The sequence below is a fragment of the Dama dama genome, chromosome 18, assembly GCF_033118175.1.
Source record: "Dama dama isolate Ldn47 chromosome 18, ASM3311817v1, whole genome shotgun sequence".
Lineage (NCBI taxonomy): Eukaryota > Metazoa > Chordata > Mammalia > Artiodactyla > Cervidae > Dama > Dama dama.
Window position 1 is genome coordinate 97343554 of NC_083698.1, and position 16455 is coordinate 97360008.

The following is a 16455-nucleotide window of genomic DNA, read 5'->3' on the forward strand; positions in this document are numbered from 1 at the left end:
ACGGGCAGCTGAGAAAACTGAGGGGAAGATAGCGGGACCAACAGTAAAGACTCTGTGATCCTACGGGCAATGCAAACAGCTGTTTCTGACCCTATGGCCATGGTTAGCTCTGCAGCAGTGCTTATATACAGAGAGAAAAGTGGAAATGGTAGAATGCTGAGGTATCAGTAATACTCATTTTAATCCCAGTTCAAGCTTTACAGGAAGCAAAGGTTTGAAGTGAATACTTAGTGTGCTGCTCAAAGTTACATGGAAGAACACTGGAACACCCAGTTTTTCTACTGGAACCTGCTAAACAAATGTACCAGTACGTAAGCACAGGCTTGGGCATTATCACTAAAAGAATTTTCATACTCCAAGCTCATTTCCTTTGGTCAAAAGGTATTCGTTGAGAATACTTAGATTCCCACATCACTTACCTGTAGGGCCCGTCCTTTAGTCTCAATGGGAAGAGTAAATGCAGAAATGGCACACACCACACAGACAGACGAGAAGAGACACAGGGCCCCCAGGAACGATGCACTCATAAGAACCTGCAAAGCACAAGGAATGACTCAATATACTGCATCCCAGTCACTTTTCAACTGATCTTCAGGCCAAAGGGAAAATAAGGATTCATCCCACCAAATACATAAATGAAAGGCTTTGCAGCCATTCTGTAAATTGTGCAATTCTGACATCCTAGATTTAGTATTTATTTGGGCCAAGCTTTTGTAGGCATTTTGTGTGACTCTTCCAGAAGCTGGGCATGATGTTAACATGCACCGGCCAGGTCAGACTGCTCCCTGCACCCACCCCTTGGGCATCATCGGAGCAAACCAATACCTGAGGAAGATGGGAGAGCCGCCTGTTTTCCTACCCCTTCTCATACCAATTCAGCTCGCTTAACCAGTAACCCTCTCCTTTCCTGCAATACCCCTTCTGCTAAAAGTCAACTTGCCCTCTTCAGTTCTGACAGGATGAACCAGGAGGAAGTCTTTTGGGAATAAATGTAGTGTCTAGGTCCTGCCTTTACTGCCACTTCTATTTTGACACCAAAATTCTTACCACCCCCTGAATAATTCTAAACTAGCTCCACTTCATATCCTTTGCACCAGATTCAAAGTCCAAGATGGTGTGAGACCCTGCTGGGTTCAGTTGAGGTCACAGAACTGTGCTTCACAGCCAGGATCAGGGAGGGAAATCACCTAGAGGGTGCTGGGCTCCGCTTGCTAGTGGGACTCCAGCAATCTAGCTGGTGTTACTGGATGTTCTTTCAATAAAGTCCTCTAAGCCTAAGTTAACCCAAGCCAATTTTTATTGTTAGCAAGCAAGAACTCTTGATACCTAAATTACAAAAATGGCCAAAGAGGAAATGCTGATGGCTAACAGGCACATGAGAAGATGCTCAGCATCGCTAATTATCAGGGAAATGCAAATCAAAACCACAGTGAGATGTCTCCTCACACCTGTCAGAATGGCTAGCCTCAAAAAGCTCACAGATAACAGATATTGCCAAGGATGTGGAGAAAGGGAAACTCTTATACACTGTTGATGCGAATATAAGTTGGTACCACCACTGTGGAAAACAGTATCAAGATTTCTCAGATAACTAAAAATAGGACTACCATATGACACAGCAATGTATTTTTGATATATACCCAAAACAAAAACCACCACCAAACAAGTGAAAAATATTAAAAAATCATCTGGGAAACTTGGTAGAAATGAGTCTTTTCAGGCCCCACTCCAGATTCACTGTATTAAAAACAAAGATCTGTAAATCTCTACTTCTAATGATCAGCATACACCAGGTACAAAGAGGGATATTACACAATGATAAAAGATTCAGTCCAACAAGCAACACTCCTAAAGGCTTATACACTGAAGAGCTTCAGATTACATCCTTTCAGTAAAAACTGAAAAAGCCACTGTGGTGGTGTTTTAGTAAAAACCATTCCACAGTTGACAGAACTGCTAGACAGAAGATCAGCAAGGATAAAAACCTTTATAACACCATCAACCAACAGGAGTTCATTCACACTTATAGAACACCTCACCTAACAGCAGAATACATATTCTTTTCTAACCATGGAACATTCACCAAGACTGACCTCATTCCGGGCCATAAAATTAACCTCTAAGGATTTAGAAGAACTGAAACCATAGAATGTGTTCTCTGACTAAAATGCTATCAAAGTTAGAAATAACAAATATAACAGCAAAATTTCCAAACTCCTAAATAATCCATGCATCAAAACATCAAGAAAAATAAAAAGTAACATTGAGGGGAATGAAAATACAGCATATTAAGTTTGTTGGACACAGCTAATAGGAATAAAAATAAAGTATTTAGAAATAAACTTAAGAAATGTGTAAGACATAAAGAAGACTAAAACTTTACTAAGGGACATGAAAACTAAATTTGTTCTTAGATGGAAAAATAGTATTGTTTCTAAAAATAGTTCTCAAGGTAATCTGTAGTAACTCTAATGGATCTCAAGTAAAATCCCAGTAGGATTTTTGAGTCAATTTGGAGGGGGAAAAAAAAGAAGTTGATTCTAATCATTAACATGTTTAAAAAGCTCAAGAAACTTCTGAAAACATTGTGCGGGTAAGGGAATCTTGAGGAGGTGATTAACCCAAGAGCCACTAAACAAAGTTCTAATCATTAGCAATATGATATTGATGCCAAAATAGATCAGTAAAGCAGTGAGTCACAAAATAGATCCAAGTATATGGAAATTGAATTGCTACAGTAGGAGCCCGTGAATCAATTGAAGCAGACAAATGCTTAAGGGCCAGGAAAGATAGCTAAGCATGGTGTTGCTTTTTAAAGCTGGATCTTTACCTCAGGGCTTAAGCATTAGTAAACTGTAAATAAATCAAAGAAATTAATGTTTTATTTTTTTTGAAATTAATGTTTTAGATGAAACACTGAAAGGCTTTGCTGTTTTAAAAATGTTTTTAGAAATATGGCTTAGTTGGTGCTGAAGGCCATTAAACATGACCCAAAACACTAACTCTTTAGGTGAAAATAACTGGTATGTTGACAACAAAAAGTTTTAAATTGTATATGCCAAAAACTTGACTAGTAACTAGTAACATCTTAAGGCACACCATGAACAAGGGAAAAATATCTGTACTATAATAAATAGTTCATGGCCTGCAGAAATTCTGCAAATCACATAAATAAGAAACTTACACACAAAAAAAACCAAATAGATAATAAACAGAGGATAGATGCTCACCCTTACTAGTAACAAAGTACACATTAAGACACCATATAATTTATTGTCCACCAATATCAAATAAGGTTAAAAAGGGGGTTTGGCAGTGGTCTGTGACAACCTAGAGGGGTGGAATGGGACAGGAGATGGAAAGAGAGTTCAGGAGAGAGGGGAATATGTATACCTGTGGCTGACTCATGTTAATGTATGGCAGAGGCCAAGAATATTGTAAAAAAATTATCCTCCAATTAAAAAAATAGAAGCAAAAAAACACTCAACATGAAAAAAAGGCAGGGAGGGGTTGGTGATGATGGAAAGAAAGAGTGGAGCTTAAAATTGTGTTACTTATCAAGGGTATATAAAATTTTTAAATGAATATAATTTGATAAGATTCACTGAAATTAAAATATACACACCCTTTGACCTAAAAATTTTTCAGGAGGCTTTTCCTACATAAGAACGCTCTTCCTTAAACATACTCTATGGTCACTCCCACATGACTCTGCCCTATTGTAAATGCCCTCTGTAACCACCTTACACCTTATCAGAGAAAACTAACCAAACTGATCACATGAACCACAGCCTTGTCTAACTCAATGAAACTACGACCCATGCCATGTAGGGCCACCTAAGACAGATGGGTCATGATGGAGAGTTCTGACAAAACATGGTCCACTGGAGAAGGGAAAGGCAAACCACTTCAGTATTCTTGCCTTGAGAACCCCATGAACACTATGAAAAAGCAAAAATATAGAACACTGAAAGATGAACTCTCCAGGTCGGTAGGTGCCCAACATGCTACTGGAGATCAGTGGAGAAATAATTCCAGAAAGAATGAAGAGACAGAGCCAAAGCAAAAACAACACCCAGTTGTGGATGAGACTGGTGATGGAAGTAAGCCCGAGGCTGTAAAGAGCAATATTGCATAGGAATCTGGAATGTTAGGTCCATGAATCATGGCAAATCGGAAGTGGTCAAACAGGAGATGGCAAAAGTGAACATCGACATTTTACGAATCAGCAAATTTAAATAGAATGGAATGGGTGAATTTAACTCAGATGACCATTATATCTACTATTGTGGACAAGAATCCTTTAGAAGAAATGGAGTAGCTATCATAGTCATTAGAAGAGTCTGAAATGCAGTACTTGGATGCAATCTCAAAAACAACAGAATGATCTCTGTTTCCAAGGCAAACCATTCAGTATCACAGTAATCCAAGTCTATGCCCCAACCAGTAATGCTGAAGAAGCTGAAGTTGAACAGTTCTATGAAGACCTACAAGACCTTCTAGAACTAACACCCCAAAAAGATGTCCTTTTCATTATAGGGGACTGGAATACAAAAGCAGGAAGTCAAGAAATACCTGGAGTAACAGGCAAATTTGGCCTTGGAGTATAGAATGAAGCAGGGCAAAGGCTAACAGAGTTTTTCCAAGAAAACACACTGGACATAACAAACAGCCTCTTCCAACAACACAAGAGAAGACTCTACACATGGACATCACCAGATGGTCAATACCAAAATCGGATTGATTATATTCTTTGCAGCCAAAGATAGAGAAGCTCTATACAGTCAGCAAAAACAAGACGAGGAGCTGACTGTGGCTCAAGATCATGAACTCCTTATCGCAAAATTCAGACTTGAATTGAAAGTAGGGAAAACCACTAGATCACTCAGGTATGACCTAAATCAAACCCCTTATGACTATACAGTGGAAGTGACAAATAGATTCAAGGGATTAGATCTGTTAGAGTGCCTGAAGATCTATGGATGGAGGTTCGTGACACTGTACAGGAGGCAGAGATCAAGACCATCCCCAAGAAAAATAAATGCAAAAAGGCAAAATGGTTTTCTGAGGAGACCCTAAAATAGCTGTGAAAAGGAGAAGCCAAAGGCAAAGGAGAAAAAGAAAGATATACCCATTTGAATGCAGAGTTCCAAAGAATAGCAAGGAAAGATAAGAAAGCCTTTCTCAGTGATCAGTGCAAAGAAGAGGAGGAAAACAATAGAATAGGAAAGACTAGGGATCTCTTCAAGGAAATTAGAGATACCAAGGGAACATTTCATGCAAAGATGGGCTCATTAAAGGACAGAAATGGTATGGGCCTAACAGAACCAGAAGATATTAAGAAGAGGTGGCAAGAATACACACAAACACTGTACAAAAAAGATCTTCATGACCCAGATAATCATAATGCTGTGATCATTCACATAGAGCCAGACATCCTGGAATGAGAAGTGAAGTGGGCCTTAGAAAGCATAACTACTAACAAAGCTAGTGAAGGTGATGGAATTCCATCTGAGCTATTTCAAATCCTAAAAGATGATGCCGTGAAAGTGCTGCACTCAATATGCCATCAAATTTGGAAGACTCAGCAGTGGCCATAGGACTGGAAAAGGTCAGTCTTCATTCCAATCCCAAAGAAAGGCAATGCCAAAGAATGCTCAAACTACCACACAATTGCACTCATCTCACATGCTAGCAAAATAATGCTCAAAATTCTCCAAGCCAGGCTTCAACAGTACATGAACCATGAACTTCCAGATATTCAAGCTAGATTTCGAAAAGGCAGAGGAACCAGAGATCAAATTGCCAAGATCCATTGGATCATCAAAAAAGCAAGAAAGTTCCAGAAAAACATCTGCTTTATTGACTACGCCAAAGCCTTTGACTGTGTGGATCACAACAAACTTGGAAAATTCTTCAAGAGATGGGAATACCAGACCACCTGACCTGCCTCCTGAGAAATCTGTATGCAGGTCAAGAAGCAATAGTTAGAACTGGACATGGAGCAACAGACTGGTACCAAATTGGGAAAGGAGTACGTCAAGGCTGTTTATTGTCACCATGCTTATTTAACTTATATGCAGAGTACATCTTGAGAAATGCTGGGCTGGAGGAAGCACAAGCTGGAATCAAGATTGCCCAGAGAAATATCAATAACCTCAGATATGCAGATGACACCACTCTTATGGCAGAAAGTGAAGAAGAACTGAAGAGCCTCTCAATGAAAGTGAAAGAGTGTGAAAAAGTTGGCTTAAAACTCAACATTCAGAAAACTAAGATCATGGCATCCAATCCCATCACTTCATGGCAAATAGATGGGGAAACAGTGCAAACAGTTGCAGACTTTATTCTTGGGGGCTCCAAAGTCACTGCAGTTGGTGACTGCAGCCATGAAATTAAAAGATGCTTGTTCCTTGGAAGAAAAGCTGTGACCAAGCTAGACAGCTTATTAAGAAGCAGAGACATTACTTTGTCAACTAAGTTCCGTTTAGTTAAAACTGTGGTTTATCCAGTAGTCATGTATGGATGTGAGAGTTGGACTATAAAGAGAGCTAAGCACTGAAGAATTGATGCTTTTGAACTGTGGTGTTGGAGAAGACTCTTGGGAGTCCCTTGGACTGCAAGGAGATCCAACCAGTCCATCCTAAAGGAAATCAGTCCTGAATATTCATTGGAAGGACTGATGCTGAAGGTGAAACTCTAATACTTTGGCCACCTGATGCGAAGAGCTGACTCATTTGAAAAGACCCTGATGCTGGGAAGGATTGAAGGCAGGAAGAGAAGGGGACAACAGAGGATGAGATCATTGGATAGCATCACCAACTCCTTGGACATGAGGTTAAGTAAACTCTAGGAGTTCATGATGAACAGGGAGGCCTGACTTGCTGCAGTCCTTGGTGTCGCAAAGAGTCAGACATGACCGAGTGACTTTACTGAACCACCCTACACACCAGACCACCCCCACCACCACCTCCTTCCTCCGTTTTGTATGTGTTTATATATATATATAATATATATATATATATATATTATATATATATATTGAATATATTAGCAAACTGTCTCTTGCCTATTCTCCACTAGAATATCACTTCAAAAAATCTGAGGCAGTTTTTACGATATTTGGAACATAAAAGCACTCAATGAGTAACACGGTTGCACAGGAACAAAGGTTTGCATGATGTTGAACGGTCCCATTGTTTGTGAAAGCAGAAAGAAATAACATTAGAGACAACTTCTTCATCACCAAGGTAATGGTCATCTAATTATGCACATCTCTGCAATGGAAGGCTACACATCTACATAAAATAATGAAGTTGATTACACAAACTCACATAAAACAATCATTAATGCTGAAAAGACAGTTGCAGTATGTAGATATGTGTGTAGATGTGTGTGGATAGACTGATGGATGGGCAGCTGTGTATATGTTTGAACATGAACCTGTCTGCATGTGTACTCACAGATGAGGACATATAGTGTAAAGAGGAGTCTGACTCTACTTCATGACAGCTGACAACCATTAAGCCTCACCCTTCCCTCTTCCCTTGTACTCTAACTTCTAAACAAACTGAACAGAAAGACTGGGTGCTTCATCTTTGGTGCTGACAGGAGATTCAAGCCACACAAGCCCCTGACTTGTGTTCCTGACAGGAACCCTCAAATCTGGCTGCAAGAAAAACTCCAACCAATCTCCTTGCCTGCTCTCCCAGAGACCTCAACTATGTAACTAAGCAATAAACCTTTCATACCCTCTTGGTATATGTGTGTGTGTGATCAGTCTTGACATCCAACCCCAAATATTTATTTGGGGGGCAGAGTTGGGGAGGGGGGAAGTTCCATCGTCTCTGCAGGTGACCATAACAGGTAGACATGTAGAAAGATGTAGATATTTATGACATACTTCTATCTACATATATGTAATAAGTTTATAGATACACACATACAAAACTAGTATAAGAACAGATAAAAGAGATAATATATCCATTAAAAAGACATCTGAAAGAATACACCCCAAACTGTTAAGAGATAACAGCAGTTATCTCTAGTGATAGAATTACAGAGAATTTTTCTTTTCTCAGTTACACATTTTTGTATTTGAAATTTTACAAGCAGATAGGGGTCTCAGTGCTAGAGTCCTGCAGTCCGTGGTTGAGGATTTTGGTCTTTATCACTGAGGAAAGGCAGGGGCAAATGATAAAGGGTTTCAAGTGTGAGAACAATGTAAGATCTCTGCAGATGCGGGGAGGGAACGAAGGCGAGTAAGAGCCTGGAGAGGAGCCGGGCCGGCTGCTGTACCCGCCGTCCGGTGAAGGCGACGGGAGGCCAAACCACAGTGGTGCTGGTGGAAAAGGAGAAAAGGCTAAGAACTTGGTGTCTATCAGGATGTAAAATCCAGGTTTGGGGACTGGCTACGACAATGAGAATGGAGCAGAGGACAGTTGTCAGGTTGGACACAGATGCCATGCACTGATGGAAACTGTGAAGAGGAGTGGATCTGGGGAGAAATGTTACGATTTTAATATTGGCCGTGGTGAATTTAAGATGAGCTTGAGACATTCGAGCAGAAATGAGGGGGCAACTGGATGTGTGAATGTGCAGCTCAGAGGAAAGCCCTGATCTGGAGATATAAAGTTGGGTGTCATGAGCATATAGTTGGTAATTAAAATCACAAAAATGGGTGAAATCACCTAAGTAGACAGTAAAAATATGAAAAGATGAGGGTCTAATGTTGAGCAATAAGATTTCTCAATAATAAACTGCAGAGGGAGGGGTACCATGGATTCAGAAAGAGCAGCAGAGATGCAGGAGAAAGACTGCAAGGTGATGGATGCCAGGGAAGGGGAGAGCACGAGGGTGTGGCCATCAGAATCTAACGAGAGGGAGCCATCCCACGAGATGGAGGGTTAAAAGGACAATTGTATTTAGAGATGTGGAACCAGAGAAACCATAGCAAGAAGCATTTTGGTGGAGTCAGAATGGTTGCAGCCAGGTTGGGACAGGAGGAGTGAGTAGGGGGAAAGAAATAAATACAGTGAAGAGAAAGAACTCTTTTAAGTAGTGTGGCTGCAGAGAAGAGAAAATGAGTTTTACAGTCTGCAAGCTATGGAATCTTAACATGCTGACCAAAAGATTCAATATGGAGGGATAGATTGGAATCACATGACACATATAATGATAAGCCTGAAAAACTCATGAGAATCAAATGAAAGCCCATTGGAATGAGTTCAGTAAGCTGTCTGTTTGAAAATCCATAAACAAAAAACTTAATTGCCTCTCTAACTACAAATAACTAACTAAAATGTTAGACTAGAAGTTATAATGAAAAAAAGATCATCTATTTGCAATAATAATGAAAAGCCTTAAAATGCCTAAGAATAAACATAACAAGATGTACAGGATCTATTTGAAGAAAACAATAAAATCCCAGCAAGGAACATGGAATAAATGGAGAGAAAAACCTTGTTTTTACATGGGAAGACAACATTAAGAGAAAAAAATCAAATTTTCCTAAATTAACTCATACATTTAATGAATTAACAATTAGAATCTTAATAGGATTTGGGCAGACAAATGAGGCATATTGCAAATAAATGATTTTAAAGGTTATCTGAGAAAGAATAGCATTGAGGTGGGGCTTACACAGCCAAATTTGAAAATATACTATAAACCCCTTTTGACTAATGAAAAGAATATGACAATGATGAAATCAGACAGATCAATGGACTAAAATAGCAAAGCTAGAAATAGACCAAGTAATTGTGGGAATATAAGCAGACAGTTCTAATCCATAAGTAAAAAAGAGGGTATTCAATAAATAGTGTAGGGACAACTGGGCTGACATTCAGGAAATCATAAAGTTGTTTCCTGCATTTGACTTCACACTTTGATACTATCTATGATGGCCTGAAAGAGGGCACATCAGATCGGGGATTTCTGGGTTAGAATCTGGGATACATATCACTTTGTGAAAATGAAGTTGTAGACTTAGTGATTTGAACACTTTTACATGTATGTTATGGGGGCTTCAAAGGTGGCTCAGTGGTAAAAGAATCTGCCTGCCAATGCAGGAGATACAGGTTCGATCCCTGGGTCAGGAAGATCCCCTAGAGGAGGGCATGGCAACCCACTGCAGTATTCTTGCCTGGAGAATCCCATGGACAGAGGAGCCAGGCGAGCTACAGTCCATGGGGTCACAGAGAGTCAGACATGACTGAGCACACGTAAGTATGGTCAGTTCAGTTCAGTCGCTCAGTGTCCGACTCTTTGCGACCCCATGGACTGCAGCACGCTAGGCCTCCCTGTCCATCACCAACTCCAGGAGTTTACTCAAACTCATGCCCATTGAGTTGGTGATGCCATCCAACCATCTCATCCTCTGTCATCCCCTTCTCCTCCTGCCCCCAATCCCTCCCAGCATCAGGGTCTTTTCCAATGAGTCAGCTCTTTGCATCAGGTAGCCAAAGTATTGGAGTTTCAGCTTCAACATCAGTCCTTCAGTGAATATTCAGGACTGATTTCCTTTAGGATGGACTGGTTGGATCTCCTTGCAGTCCAAGGGACTCTCAAGAGTCTTCTCCAACATTGCAGTTCAAAAGCATCAATTCTTCGGCACTCAGCTTTCTTTATAGTCCAACTCTCACATCCATACACGACCACTGGATAAACCATAGCCTTGACTAGACGGACCTTTGTTGGCAAAGTAATGTCTCTGCTTTTTAATATGCTCTCTAGGTTGCTCATAACTTTCCTTCCAAGGAGTAAGCGTCTTTTAATTTCATGGCTGCAGTCACCATCTGCAGTGATTTTGGAGCCCCGATAAATAAAGTCTGCCACTGTTTATACTGTTTCCCCATCTATTTGCCATGAAGTGATGGGACCAAATGCCATAATCTTAGTTTTCTGAATGTTGAGCTTTAAGTCAATGTTTTCACTTTCCTCTTTCACTTTCATCAAGAGGCTCTTTAATTCTTCACTTTCTGCCATAAGGGTGGTGTCATCTGCACATCTGAGGTTATTGATATTTCTCCCTGCAATCTTGATTCCAGCTTGTGCTTCCTTCAGCCCAGAGTTTCTCATGATGTACTCTGCATATAAGTTAAGTAAGCACAATGACAATATACAGCCTTGATGTACTCCTCTTCCTATTTGGATCCAGTCTGTGTTCCATGTCCAGTTCTAACTGTTGCTTCCTAACCTGCATACGAATTTCTCAAGAGGCAGGTCAGGTGGTCTGGTATTCCCATCTCTTGAAGAATTTTCCAGTTTGTTGTGATCCACACAGTCAAAGGTTTTGGCATAGTCAATAAAACAGAAATAGATGTTTTTCTGGAACTCTCTTGCTTTATCAATGATCCAGCAGATGTTGGCAATTTGATCTCTGGTTCCTCTGCCTTTTCTAAAACCAGCTTGAACATCTGGAAGTTCATATTTCACGTATTGTTATACTTCAATAAAAAGTTTAGAGACTTCCCCGGCAGTACAGAGGTTAAGACTCATGCTTTGACTGCAGGGGGCACAGGTTTGATCCCTGGTGGGGGAACTAAGATCCCACATGCCATGCAATGCAGCAAAAAAAAAAATTTTTTAAGCTTACTCACCCTTTCTCCCAAAAAACACAAGGCCAAAGAAAGACTGGAAGAAAAGAGATGTGTATCCTTATCATTCTAATAACAGAACCCAGACACTGTAAGTAAAAATACTGATATATTTGAGTGCCTATGAACTTTAAGTTCCTGTACAAAGAAAGGGGAGCATAAATAGGAGTGAAAGACAAATGAAAAATTGGAGGGAATATCTGCAGTATATCAGAAAAGTAACTAAAATACTTTATAGGTATGAAGGACTGTCACAAATCAATGTTTTAAAACTGAATTTAAGATAGACAAGGAGTCGGCAAGCTAAAGTAGATACCCAATTAAAATATGAAAGGAACATTCAGTTTCATTCCTAATTGAAGCAATATGAATTATAATAACAAAGGGATATCATTTATTGTTGGTAAGGTTGGCAAAGATGAAAAAAATGAACAAAACCAGTTGACAAGTACGTGAAACAGTGGGGCCTACCACTTTGGCACAATCTTCCTAAAGAGAATTTTAGCACAGTGTATCAAAATGGAGAATGAGCAGACCCCCTGACCTACCAATCCAATTTCTAAAGAATGATCCTAAAGAGGTAATTGCATACTTGGATAAAAATGTAAGAACAAGGATACTTATAACTGTAGTTTATAATAGATATCAAATAGTCTAGACATTTACACAGAACTGATAAAGTGATTTAAAGTAACATTTGGAGTATACATATGACATTTTTCAGCATGAAAAAGGGCTTGAATTTTATTTTCATTGGCATGAAAAATGACTGTAACATATTGTTGCATGCCAAAAGCAGGCTATTAAAAGTTGATGAAGGTTTGGGTTCAAGATGAACTCACCTCCTCTCATGGACGCACTGAGTCTACAACTACATACAAAACAATATCCTAAAACTAGCTTAAAACTCCTACACATCAAGCAAAGAAAAAAACCCACATCAAAATGGGTAGGACAGGCTGAGACACAATCTTACCATGAACCCTCCCCCAGTTCATGCTTAGTTGCTCAGTCGTGTCCGACGGTGACCCTTTGAACTGTAGCCTACCAGGCTCCTCTGTCCATAGGATTTCCCAAACAAGATAAGAGGAGAACTCACAAGTTTGAGCTTCTCCATGAGGAGTGATGGGTTTGAACCCCACATCTGGCACCACAGCTTTTAAGACCAGCACCTGAGAGATGAGCCCCCAAAACATCTAGTTTTGAAAGTCAACAGGGCTTGCATCCATGAGGCTCATGAGACCGGGTTATCATAAACTGAGCATTGTTCTTGGAGTGCTCCCAAGGACTACCTAGCTATTCACCCGAAGCTCACACAGAGGTAATTTAACAACATCCATCCAGGAGCCTACTCTACAAAGATACTCCATAAACATGGAGGCTGGCAGGTGCCATCTCTGCGCTTTCTGTCTTGTTCCAGATCGCTGGTATCTCCCAGAAAGGAGCTTGTGTACATGTACCGTGTCCCAATTTTGTGGCTACTGCCCAGGGGACAGCCCTTGATTGCCTGGCTCTGGTGGCCAGCAGAGTTTGTTTCTATGTCCCACAAGATGATAACAAGCAGAGAAAGAGTTCTTAACTGCCTACACTCCCGGGCACAGCTGCAGAGACTCAGCAGACTGAAACCTCTTTCTGGAAAGAGGCCTGTTAGTTTATCTTCATAGCTGCAACCTGAGCAGCAGGCTTCCAATTAAACACACATCTAGGGACCAACTACAATCCTCTCCAGAGACCTAGAGACTGGCTGGCACATCTTCCTGCTCTCCCTCTGCCCACTCCAAAAGTAATAAAAATAAATAAATAACTACAATAATGTGTTAATGGATACACAAGACAGAAATACACACACTGTCATATCAAAAACAAAATGTGGGTGGGAGTAAAAATGTAGTGCTTTGGAAAGCATTTGAACTTAAATCACTATCAAACAAAGATCGGTTGTTGTATCTCTCAGATGTCTTATGTAAGCCTCACAGTAGCATAAAGTAAAAAAGGTATTCCATGCTAATGGAAAAACCAAAGCTAGGATAGCTATACTCTTATCAGACAAAAAAGAAGTTACAAAGAAGGTCATTACATAATAATAAAAGTGTCAGTCCTATGAGAGGATATAACATCTTAAATACTCATGCACCTGATACAGGAATACCTAAATATACAAAGCAAATGCTAACAGATCTAAAAGGAGAAACAGATGGCAATACAGAAATAGTAGGGGACTTTAATACCCCATATCCAATGAATGAATAATAATATCCAAAATATAAAAAGAACTCTTACAACTCAATAACAAAAAAAAATTCTATTTAAAAATGTAAAGAGGATCTGATAGACGTTTTTCCAAAGATGACATACAGATGGCCAACAAGTATATAAAAATATACCCAACATTACTAATCACCAAAGAAATGCAAATTAAAACCACAGTGAGATATCACCCCATACATGTTAGAATGACTAGTATCAAAAAGGCAAGAGATCACAGGATGTGGAGAAAAGGGAATACTTTTGAACTTTAACACCCTACATTCACCAATGGTGGGGCTACAAATTGACGCAGCCACTATGGAAAACAGTATAGTAATTCCTCAAAAAAATTAAAAATAGAACTACCATATGATCCAGCAATTCCAGTTCTGGGTATTTATCCAAAAGAAGCAAAAACACTAACTCAAAGAAATATCTACACTCCCATGTTCATTGCAGCATTATTTACAATAGCCAAAATATGGAAACAGCCTAAGGATCCACTGGTGGATGCGTATATAAAGTAAATGCAATATGTGTGGAATATTACTGAGCCACAAAAAACAAGGAACCTGGGCCCTCCTTGGTGATTCAGTGGTTAAGAACCCACCTGTAAATGTAGGGGACACAAGTTCAATCCCCGGTCCAGGAAGATCCCACATGTTTCAGGGCAACTAAGCCCATGCATCACAACTGCTGAGCCCACATGCTACATCTACCAGTGCCCACGCATCTAGAGCCACTGCTCTGCAACATGAGAAGCCACAGCGATGAGAAGCCTCCACACCACAACAAAGGGTAGCCCGCCACTTGCTGCAACCAGAGAAAGCCTGTGTGCAGCAACAAAGACCCAGCATGGCCAAACAAATAAATAAAGGAGGGAAGGAAGGAATTCCTGGGACTTGGAACAGCATGTATGACCTGAAGGGCACAATGCTCAGTGAAATAAGCCAAATAAAGACAAACACTGTATGATCTCCCTTATGTGAAATCAAAAACAAACACCCTCACAGATACTGAGAACACACTGGTAGTTGCCAGTGGCGGGAGGTGAAAGTGAAATGGGTTGTTGTTGTTCAGTCGCTGAGTCATGACTCTTTGTGACCCCATGGACTGCAGCATGCCAGGTTTCTCTGTCCTTCACTGTCCCCTGGAGTTTGTTCAAACTCATGTTCACTGAGTCGGTGATGCCATCCAGCCAGCCATCTCGTCCTCTGTCGTCCCCTTCTCCTCCTGCCTTCAATCTTTCCCAGCATCAGGCTCTTTTCCAATGAATCGGCTCTTCACATCAGTTGGCCAAAGCATGGGAGCTTCAGCATCAGTCCATCCAAGAATATTCAGCGTTGATTTCCTATAGGATTGACTGGTTTGAATCCCTGCCATCAAAGGGACTCTCAAGAGACTTCTCCAGCACCACAGTTCAAAAGAATCAATTTTTCAGTGCTCAGCCTTCTTTATGGTCCAAAACGCACATCCATATGTGACTACTGAAAAAAGGATAGCTTTGACCATATGGACCTTTGTCGGCAAAGTGATATCTCTGCTTTTAATGTTTATGTTTGTCATAGCTTTTCTTCCATGGAGCAAGTGTCTTTTAATTTCATGGCTGCAGTCGCCATCTGCAGTGATTTTGGAGCCCAAGAAAATAAAGTCTCTCACTGTTTCCATTTTTCCCCCACCTACTTGCCATGAAGTGATAGGGCTAGATGCCATGATCTTCGTTTTCTGAATGTTGAGCTTTAAGCCAATTTTTTCACTCTCCTCTTTCACTTTCATCAAGAGGCTCTTTAGTTCTTCTTCACTTTCTGCCATAAGGGTAGTGTCATCTGCATATCTGAGATTATTGATATTTCTTCCAGCAATCTTGATTCCAGCTTGTGCTTCATCCAGCCTAGCATTTCTCATGATGTACTCTGCATATAAGTTAAATAAGCATGGTGACAATATATAGCCTTGACGTACTCCTTTTCCTATTTGGAACCAGTCTGTTGTTCCCTGTCCAGTTCTAACTGTTTCTTCCTAACCTACAAACAGATTTCTCAAGAGGCAGGTCAGGTGGTCTGGTATTCCCATCTCTTTTAGAATTTTCCACAGTTTATTGTGATCCACACAGTCAAAGGCTTTGGAATAGTCAATAAAGCAGAAATATATGTTTTTCTGGAACTCTCTTGCTTTTTCGATGATCCAACAGATGTTGGCAACTTGATCTCTGGTTCCTCTGCCTTTTCTAAATCCAGCTTGAACATCTGGAAGTTCATGGTTCATGTACTGTTGAAGCCTGGCTTGGAGAATTTTGAGCATTACTTTACTAGTGTGTGAGATGAGTGCTATTGTGCAGTAGTTTGAGCATTCTTTGGCATTGCCTTTCTTAGGGATTGGAATGAAAACTGACCTTTTCCAGTCCTGTGGCCACTGCTGAGTCTTCCAAATTTGATGGCATATTGAGTGCAGCACTTTCACAGGATCATCTTTCAGGATTTGAAATAGCTCAACTGGAATTCCATCACATCCTCTAGCTTTGTTCATAGTGATGCTTCCTAAGGCCCAGTTGACTTCACATTCCAGGATATCTGGCTCTAGATGAGTGATCACACCATCGTGATTATCTGGG

The 16455-nt window shown here is 40.3% G+C and overlaps 1 protein-coding gene across 1 annotated transcript in view; it reads right to left on the reverse strand.

Moving 5' to 3' along the window:
* Positions 1-16455, reverse strand: part of SVOPL (SVOP like) — a 92095-nt gene continuing 75640 nt past the window's right edge. Inside the window, exon 15 of the mRNA XM_061166428.1 lies at positions 1-533. Coding sequence (XP_061022411.1) covers positions 399-533 — 135 coding nt within the window. The 3' untranslated portion in view covers positions 1-398. The remainder of the gene's footprint in view (positions 534-16455) is intronic.